Consider the following 10123-nt stretch of genomic DNA (forward strand, 5'->3'; position numbering starts at 1 on the left):
AGGGGGAATGGCTTCCCACTGCCAGAGGGCAGGATTAGATGGAATATTGGTAATGAATTGCTGTCTGTGAGGGTGGGGAGGCCCTGGCACAGGTTGTCCAGAGAAGCTGTGGCTGCCCCTGGACCCCTGGAAGTGTCCAAGGCCAGGTTGGATGGGGCTTGGAGTAACCGGGGTTAGTAGAAGGTGACCCTGCCCTTGGCAGGGGGAACTGCATGAGCTTTAAGGTTTCTTCCAACCCAAACCGTTCTGGTATTCTGTCACTGTCCAGCACTGGTCTGGACACTCCACAGCACATCCCAGCCGCTGGAATGTGAGGCTGAATAGCCACAGGGAGAAGGATTTTAATTTAGTGACTGCAGAGGTCTGCAAACGTCACTTTTTTTTTTCTCATCAGCCAAGCCTTGTGCTTTTACAAACGAGCTGAAGGTGTAGGACTGGCAGCCAGGGGTTTGTTTTGCAGAGAAGACCTTTGTCAGTGTGAACCGAGCTGAACCCACCTCTCTGCTGGCCTGCAGGATGCCGTGATAACAAATTTCCTGTCATTGCCCCTTCCTGGCAAAAATAGCTGAGAGCCAGTTTCTTTCGGGAGGAGACGAATTTTGGAGGGGATGTGCTGAAGCAGCTCTCCAGCAGGAAATCATGGAAATGGAGATTATGGACAGCCTCTGCCAGCAGCCCATGAATTTAAGCCACAGCTGATTCAAAAGGCACCAGAACAGCCCGTGCAGCTGCTGAAAACACAGAAATCCCCACACAGAAAATGGGGTAAAGCTGATCTCCAAAATTAAATTCTTTTAAGAGTAAAGATCAACATAAAGTCAGACCTTGAGGACTGGCTAACATCTCCTCCTGTCTGCAAGCCTGTCTTTGCCATCATAATTTCCATTACAGCACTAAATATTAACAGAGTGTATAGTTGTGGAGTATTTCTTAATTTAAAAAAAACCCAGCATTTTCACTTTTCCTGATGAGGTGTTAATGAAGAAAAAAATCTTCTAGAAACCACTTATCTTCCTAGTTTTGTAGGAGTGATTGGTATTTTGGGGAAAATACTTCGAATGAAAATGAAAGGGCAAATTCTGAGGTTCGATTTTAAATGAAAGGGAATTAAAAAAAACAAAACAAAACCAAACAAAAAAACCCCAAAAAACCCCTTGCCAAACCCCACCTTTCTTTAATATCCAAATAATGTTTCCACTTTTGTCACTTGTTAGTTCTCTATTTTAATTTAAAATAAAAGAGTGGCAGTTTCACAGTGAGAACGAAACGGTGCTCTTTATCAAAATGTTACCACCTGTATGCTGCCTGTTTCAGAACAAAGTGTTATTAAAATCAACGATGACTGATATTTTATTAAAGCTGATCTAGAAAGAAACTTGCCAGAACAAGGATGTGCCCGCAGACAGCCCTAGTTATGATATTCTGCACCATTCTCCACCAAATTAATATCAAGAGATTCCTGTTGAATGTGGGATTTTAAAACAGCAGTAAGCTGGAAGTTTCACAGTCAGCTTTGCAAAGATGGGAAATGGGGAAAAAAGGAAATTAAAACTTTCTAACCCAATAACAAAGGGATAGCCTCAAGGGAGGCTCTGTTTCCAGAGCTGCTGTCTGCCAAAGGATGTCTTGCCCTGGATAAATTGGTTGGGTTTGCTGGGTTTCAGTCTGAAATCGGTTTAGGAAACACGGTGGAAAAACAACAGGTTTCCCACTGATTTTTTTATTGCATATTTAGCAACATTTCCATTTATCCACCAGACGTCAACGACGTAAAGATAAAATTGCCTTCTGCACATATGACCACATATCTGAAAATATCTCTCTTTAGTGTTCTTCCTGCTGGACTAAACAACTTGTCAGCTCTGGTACTTTCCAGAACTCATTCTCTCCCATTACCTTTAACTTTTCTAGAAGTGCCTGAAAACATGGAGCGTGTTCCCCGAGGACTGCTAAAGAGGCCACCACAGCTCTCTGGCTTCTCTGGCACCACGGTGTTGCTGACTCACTCCCAGCTTGTGATCATCTATTTCTGCCATAGGAACCGCTTCCGAGTCTGCTGTTCCCCTTCCCCTTCTCCCGATTATTCCTGCCTGAGCGGGTGACCTTGCTGGTGTCATGGAATCACAGAACCCTGGAATGCTTTGGATTGGAAAGGGCCATAAAGACCATCTTATTCCAAACCCCCTGTCATGGGCAGGGACACTTTCCACTAGACCAGCTTGCTCCAAGCCCTGTCCAACCTGGCCTTGGATACTTCCAGGGATCCAGGGGCAGCCACAGCTTCTCTGGGCAACCTGTGCCAGGGCCTCTCCACCCTCACAGGGAAGAATTCCTTCCTAATATCCCATCTAACCCTGCCCTCTGGCAGTGGGAGGCCATTTCCCCTTGTCCTGTCACTTCCAGGCCCTTGTCCTTTCTGTGCCACATCCGATTTTTCAGCCCTTTCCTCCAAATCCTCAAGATCATTGGTAAACTCCATCCCTATCCCAGTCCTAGCCCTCACTACTGCCACATGCTCTCTGAATATAAATTCCCTATTGTCTCCTCCAGGTTATTGCTGAAGTTTAAACCCACAAGGGGTGGATGCTCCGGCACAGGTGACACCAAACCATGGGTAGAGGATCCCGGCATGGGGATTGCTCTGGGAATGAAGCTGCTGTGGGGTGTTTTAAAAGCCTTATCATATGATATTTACTGCCTCTTTCCCCACAAGGCCTGTTACCCCCTACAGAAGGAAATGACATTACCATGAAACCATTTGCCCTTGACAAATTTACGATGGCTGGTTTTCATCTCCGCATTTTCTTCTCCCTTCCTTACAAATGATTTCCCAGTTACATATTCCATGGTCCCTTTGATGTTGTTTATCAGGAACTGAAGTTAATTGGCTTGTAATTTCTAAGCCCTTCTTTTTTTTTTCCCCTTTTTTCTTTTCTTTTTTAGTTCTTTAAATGGACTCTGTGTTCCCTCTTTCTCAGCCTGCCAGCACCTCGCCTCCTGCCCAAAACCTCTGCTGCAAACAGCTCTGAGATGGCTGGAAACACTTTTTTAAGTCCTCTGGGATAAAGCCCATCACACCAAGTTCATTTGAGAACCACCAGTTTATAAAACCTCGTTGTAATCTGTCCTTTCTTCCCTCTCCCATTGACTCTAACCCTTTATCCCTGCTTTCTGCTGTGCCAGCTGCTGATTGTGCCGGACGTTTTGGTGACTGGTGCTGCAATGGGGACAGAAAGTCAGCCTCCTGTGATTGGCATATGAGGATGATGCAGAGGCATCTTTATAGTACATGACCTTGTTTCTTGGAACCATTTCTGTTGAAAAGACTCACGTAAAAATAACAGGAAGGGAAACTTACAGTCGGCAGGGATAGCTTTCCAGCTGAAAACATCAAATAATCTCCTACTGACATCACAAAATTGGCAAACAGCGAAGTTTGTAAAACTCAAATACTTTCAGTTCCTCTTTAAACATTCCAGCTGGGTTACACATTAAGTTCTTGTCCCAGGCGTGAAAAAATGTGTTTCCCAGCAACTAATACTCACATGCTCTCATTTTTACCGTAGGGAAATCGTTCCTGCCCGGAGCTGAACCAGGAAGGGAAGAACTCTGCATGGCTCTCTGTCCCACACCAGCAAAGAGCCCACCACAGCAGCAGCATTCCCTGGAGCGCTCATGGGCAAGGATCTCCTTGCTGTGGCACGCCCACGGAGTTTTGATTTCTGCCACACCTCAGCACCGCGCTGCAGGTCATCCTGCACCGCCCCCCCAGCCGTGCCGGCAGGGATTTGGTGCCTGATGATCCACTCTGCTACACGGACCCTGATTTGCTGGGAGGGCAGTTTAGACCCCACCACTGGTCCCACCCACTCGGTGAGCTGGTGACTGAGAACAGCCAGGCAGGATGTAGGTGGTGAAACCCCAGAATGATACCTGGTGAGCTTTTCTGGGATATCCCCTTGTAGTTACAAGATACAGACAAAGCAACTCAAAGAGGGTTTGCTCTCCAGATCCCAGTGGCAGAAGAGATGTATGTCAGCACTTAACATGAGATGAGGCTCTGGGGCTGAATCCAGCACAGGACTGAAACCAGCAGCTCTACAGGACAGCAGTGCTGACAGCACTGGGTACCAGCAAGCCCTGTCAGGTGGAGAGAGTCTTCCCAGAGAAACCTGGAGCACTCAGGGAAGATAAGGAGAAGTTTGCTGAGGAGAGCTGAGGCAGATCAGCTCTTGGGGCAGGAAGGTAGGGAAGGACCACAGGCAGCTTTACAGAAATAAATGCAGTTTTAGTGGCTGGACCCGTTGAACTTTGTAAATCCACCCGTGGGGCAGCCCTGAGATTCCCTGTCCATGATCTCCTCATGCTGGGATTATTCACCCCTCCATCACACTGTTCCCTTTTTGTGGTTACTCTCTGTTCTTTCAAGGCAGAGGGAAGGAAGGAAGGATAAAAGCATCTTCTCTACTTGCCCGTGGGTGTAGAGAGAGGAGAGCAGCTGATCCTCCCTCTCACCCCCTTCCACTGTGTGGATTTGGGGTATAAAAAGAGCATTTTCCCGGTGGTGCCTGGCTCAGATGTGGTCGGAGAAGGACTCTGACCTTTGCACTTGTACATCTGGACCATAAAAACCCAGCACAACCTGTGCATGCAGCTGACACCACTGCCAGCCTGGGCCAAAGGAGACCTGTCCCACCAGCTGCTGCCTTTATTCACTCTGAAAGTCTGCAGAGCTCTTTTCAGCCTCCAACTCAAAATTATCAGCCCTCCTGTGAAGCTCAGAGTTGAATAAACATTAGGAATTACCTGAATTTTATGTGCCAATGCTAGAAGTTTGCATTTTTCTGCCATTAAATTCCAAGGAGAGATACATGTGTGCAACAGAAACACGTGCTGTATCACAGACACCCCAATGAGTGCTGAGAGTGAACGGTGCTTGAAGCTGTTGAAGACATCTGTTGGACTCTTGGGCTGCGGAATTTAGCACCAGAATGAATTTAAATTAACCACAACAGTGAAAGAGACAAGGTGTGAGGCTGCTTTCTCAGGGGAAACTTCACGAGATGCACAAAAACTGCATTTATGTTGGGGGCTCCCAGAATCAGAAGCACATGGAGCTGCTGGAGCGAGTCCAGAGGAGGCCACGGAGATGCTCCCAGGGCTGGAGCCCCTCTGCTCTGGAGCCAGGCTGGGAGAGCTGGGGGGGTTCACCTGGAGAAGAGAAGGATCCAGGGAGAGCTGAGAGCCCCTTCCAGTGCCTAAAGGGGCTCCAGGAGAGCTGGAGAGGGACTGGGGACAAGGGATGGAGGGACAGGACAAGGGGGAATGGCTTCCCAGTGCCAGAGGGCAGGGTTAGATGGGATATGGGGAAGGAATTGCTGTCTGTGAGGGTGGGCACGCCCAGACACAGCCCAGAGAAAGAATGTCTGCCCCTGGATCCCTGGGAGTGTCCAAGGCCAGGTTGGACAGGGCTTGGAGCAACCTGGGCTGGTGGAAGGTGTCCCTGCCCATGGCAGGGGGGTGGAACTGCATGAGCTTTAAGGTCTCTTCCAACCCAAACCATTCCAGGGTTCTATGAGTCGTGCCACAGCTGGGCCTCTGTGGCTCTGCACCAGGACACGGTGCCAGCTGGCAGGTATTTGCTGTGACTCACAGCTGAAGGAAAGGACTTACATTTGTAACTTGTATTTTTAAAGCATGTTAGTAAAAGTTCTGAGCTCTGCTACTCACGCAAAGCACGTCACTGGAGGCGTACTCCTGTGACTCTCTGCTCCTGTTCCTGACTCAGCCAGTCATGTGGATCTGAGCAAACAGCAAATCCTCCAAAAAAACCTCTCAGAATAAAAGTACCCAAAAGACCTAAAAAACAAGAGTCGTGGTTTCCCTGAGCAAGTACTTTGAAGACTGCCTGGAGGAAGGGTCAGAAGAAAGCATGGCTGGAGGAACCCGACATGAGGGAGTGTGACCAGTGAGGAAACCCCAGGGGAATTCAGAACCGGAGAGGAACTGGCAACTTCTGAGAGCCCCAGCATGGGAAGCCCAGGGCATGTGGGGCAGGAGGATGTTTGATCCTGCAGAAGGAAGGGGCCTTGGTGTGACCAAGCAGACACCACAATCCCACATCAAAGGAATAGGCAGCCACTGTAGGAAAAAAAATGTTTTTTATGAGGGGCGGGAAGGACTTTGGTTCCCTTAAATCAAGTTAATTTTTCTTCTAGAAGAAGTTAAAGGTTTCTTTTGTACAAAGAGTGAATTGTTCATTAGTTGATATCAATCAACTTCTCATACTTCCTTGAAGAGCAGAAAGGCCCTTCTGTCCTTGCAATGTTTTCCCACCACAGACCATATCCTACATACATCCTACTCCCCCCCACACATATCCTGTATCCTATACATATCCCCAGTGAGGAAAGCCAGTGACCAGGATCCCTTCTGGCATCTCAGTTAAGGAGAATCTGTTGTTTCATATAACATTAATGTAAAATAACTCAAAGTGACAAGGCATCCTTAATGTCTTTGGACTAAAACCAGCTTTTTCAGGAGGAAATATTTTCAAAGCTGGTAGAGGGACTTCACAAAAAGCATTACTAGAGGGTTTAGAGGATCCACACAGCCCTGTTTATTTTTAGGTTTCAAACAGATGGCAGTGCTGCACATTGGTACACATAAAACTGATCTCTGTTTTTGTATAGATGTTAAGACTAAGGCACCATTTCTCATTAAACATCCCATAAAATACTAGAGAAAACAATAATATACCAAGGAAGTCATCCCTTCCTCCACTGAAATACGAGTTTTCAGTGGAAAACTGCTCAAAGTTGTTTCTCTCTCCCCAAAATCTCAAAGACTTAGTCACAATACAATGACAGCATAACTCTCTACTGAAATAAACTGAAGAGATTCCACTTCCAGCACTACCGTGGTGGTGTAACACATACTGCAGTGTCTAAATCCCATCTCTCAAACTGCTTTGTTTGATCATGCAAGGATCAAACTGACACCTGATGTAACTGCAGTGCAGTTTTCAGCTGGAAGAGAACCAGCTTTACGGCCATGTTAAAATTGACCTTTCCTCCCTGGCATCATTTTTTTCAACTTCTTATCAGCCGAGTCCTGATTATGTGCAAGAAAGCAAAGTTCCTGGCAGTGTGTGTGTGTTCCAGGGCTTCAAAGCTTCAGCAACGGCTTTTCCCTGTGACTTCTTTGTGTGCAATGGGCTTGAAGCAATCACTGATCTACAGCCAGTGTTTTAGTTCCCATTCTCCTCCAGCACGGGCAGCTCTGGACTCTGTCCGTCAGCAGGACATGAATTGCAGGAGGTCTCTGTGACAGTCCTGACCAGGAGCTAAAGCTATGGGTTTACACACCTCCATCACCTGTCATTAAAATCAGTTTTCATTTAATCGAATCACAGAATGATCTGGGTTTGAAGGGACCTTCAAGACCATCTTGTTCCACCCTCCTGCCATGGGCAGGGACAACTTCCACTATACCATGTTGCTCCGAGCCCTGTCCAACCTGGCCTTGGACACTTCCAGGGATCCAGGGGCAGCCACAGCTTCTCTGGGCAACCTGTGCCAGGGCCTCCCCACCCTCACAGCCAGGTATAAAGCCCTGTCTGTCGGTCCACCCTCTGAGGTAACAACCCCCTTTGTGCCCCCTGGGGCAACAACCCCCTCTGGAACCCAAACACCGCCCGGGCACCAAGGTCAGGCTGACAGGCCTGGAGTTTCCTGGGTCTTCCTTCCGGTCCTTCTTGTAGGTGGGCATCACACTGGCCACCTTCCAGTCATCCAGGACCTCTCCGGTGAGCCAGGACTGGTGATAAATGATGGAGAGTGGCTTGGCCAGCTCTTCTCTGCCAGCTCTTCTCTGCCAGCTCTTCTCTGCCAGCTCCCTCATCACCCCAGGATGGATCTCATCTGGTCCCATAGACTTGTGAGGATCCAAGTGGCTCAGCAGGTCACCAGCTGCTTTCTCTTGGATTACAGAGGGGCTGTTCAGTTCCTTGTCCCTGTCCACCAGCTCAGGAAGCCAGTTGTCCTGAGGACAACCTGTCTATTGTTGAAAACTGAGGCAAAGAAGGTGTTAAGTACCTCAGCCTTTTCCTTGTCTGTGGTAACTATGCTTCCCCCCCACACACCTGTGTCCAACAAAGAATGGAGGTTTTCCTTGCCATTCCTTTTCCTATTTATATAAACACTTTTTGTTATCCTTAACACCAGTGGCCAGATTAAGTTCAAATTTGCTTTTTTCTCTCTAATTTTCTTTCTACATAACCTAGCAACATTCTTAAATGCTTGGTTAGTGGCCTGCCTTTTTTTCCAAAGGCAATAAACTCTCTTTTTTTTCCCCTAAGTTCTTGCAAAATCTCCCTGTTCAGCCAGGCTGGTCGTTTTCCCTGCTGGCTCACCTTTTGGCACATAGGTGCCAGCCTGCTCCTGGGCCTTCAAGATCTCTTTCTTAAAATATGTCCATCCTTCCTGGACCCCTTTGTTTCTAAGGGCTGTTTCCCAAGGTACTCTCTGAACCAGCCTCCTGAATAGGCTGAAGTCTGCCCTCCAAAAGTCCAGGGTAGAGGTTTTGTTGATACCCTTCCCAGACAGTCTCTGACCACCACATCTCCCACCAGCCACTCTCTGTTTGTGAACAGCAAGTCTAGTGGGGCCCCACCCCTGCTAGGCTCATTTACCAGCTGGAGCAGGAAATTATCCTCCATACACTCTAGGAATCTCCTAGACTGCCTCTTCTCCGCTGTGTGGAATTCCCAGCAGACGTCTGGCAGGTTAAAGTCACCCACAAGAACAAGGGCAGGTCTTCAGTTTCACCTTTCCTGCTGGCCCTAACACCTCTTTGCACTTTAGCAATGAACCTAAGTTAACTTCCCTCCCCTTCTCCCTTGTGTCCACGAGGTCTTATGGCTGAAGCAAAACATTATTTCGTTTCTCACACCATCATATTTCTCCTGTTTCTCCAACACTAACAAGAAATTGAAGCCAAAACAAGACTTTATCATAACCCAGTCCACAGCACCAGGAAGACTGACATCCATAGCGAGGAACACCCTATCTTATCCCTGCAGTGTTGTAATCGACTTATGTTGATGCATCCAGGTGTGGCATTACAGCATCCAGAGAGCCTTGCCATTTACATGAAGCACCGGGACATGGACAGGAATAAGTCCTAAACTGACATAGCTCCTCGTGGTCTGCTTTTTCCATGTGTGGCAAAGTTATCTTGCATCCGGAAGAGGCCTATTTACTTGGGAATAGTACAGAGTTGGCAACTTTCTCCATAGCCATATGTGAAATACTCACTTATCGATGAATCTGAGAGAGGACAAAGTCGCCGAAGAAAAACTGTGTATTGATACAAATGAGTCAGCTGAGCTGTGTCCTGGGCCTGGTTGAGAACAAAGGCCGTGCTGCCCTCCGGGAATCCTGCGGGAATCCTGTGGGAAGCTGCCTGTCCCCTGAGCCCCTGGAGACATTGAGGGGCTGGAGAGCGCCCAGAGAAGGGCAACAAGGCTCGTGAAGGCCCTAGAAAACATGTTTTATGAGGGTTGGCAGAGGGAGCCGGGTTTGTTTAGCCTGGAGAAAAGGAAGCTCAGGGGGGACCTTCCCGTTCTCTGCAACTCCCTGACAGGAGGTTGTAGCAAGGTGGAGGTTGGTCCGTTCTATTGTGCTAAACAAGCCCTGGACATTTTTGAACTATGCAACTAATCCTGAGAACGCTCACTCATGCAAATTGTTGCTTAGAATGGGAATAAAAGATTATTCTGTCAGGTTTCATATCTAGGATATGTAGGACTTCACATTTTAGATTACAGAAATGTCACTAATCGTCCAGGGGAATGAAACACACTTTAACCTTGCACAAGTACTTCTTTGCTGTCTTTAAGGCAAATAGAATGAATAATAATAGCAGTGTTTGGCTTGCTTAGGATGGAAGGTGGTGTCTGTACCAAAATGCAGCTCATTACACTGAAATTGGCCTACTTGGCTAAAAATCTTTTAAGTGTATTAACATCCCAAACGCTGTGAGGAAGTAATGGGATTTTTTAAAAAGGTATGAGGGCGAATCTTCCTCCAGCATGCAGTACGAGCACAGGAGGAAATGGCCT

At 47.5% G+C, this 10123-nt stretch overlaps 1 protein-coding gene across 1 annotated transcript in view; it reads left to right on the forward strand.

The window, feature by feature from the left end:
* The window catches only part of CFAP53 (cilia and flagella associated protein 53), a 32076-nt gene that overhangs the window by 3687 nt on the left and 18266 nt on the right, over positions 1-10123 (forward strand). The window contains exon 2 of the mRNA XM_029962137.1: positions 7763-7807. Within this exon, the coding sequence (XP_029817997.1) occupies positions 7763-7807 (45 nt within the window). The remainder of the gene's footprint in view (positions 1-7762; positions 7808-10123) is intronic.

This window comes from Manacus vitellinus, unplaced genomic scaffold (genome assembly GCF_001715985.3).
Source record: "Manacus vitellinus isolate BGI_N305 unplaced genomic scaffold, ASM171598v3 scaffold_42_pilon, whole genome shotgun sequence".
Taxonomy (NCBI): domain Eukaryota; kingdom Metazoa; phylum Chordata; class Aves; order Passeriformes; family Pipridae; genus Manacus; species Manacus vitellinus.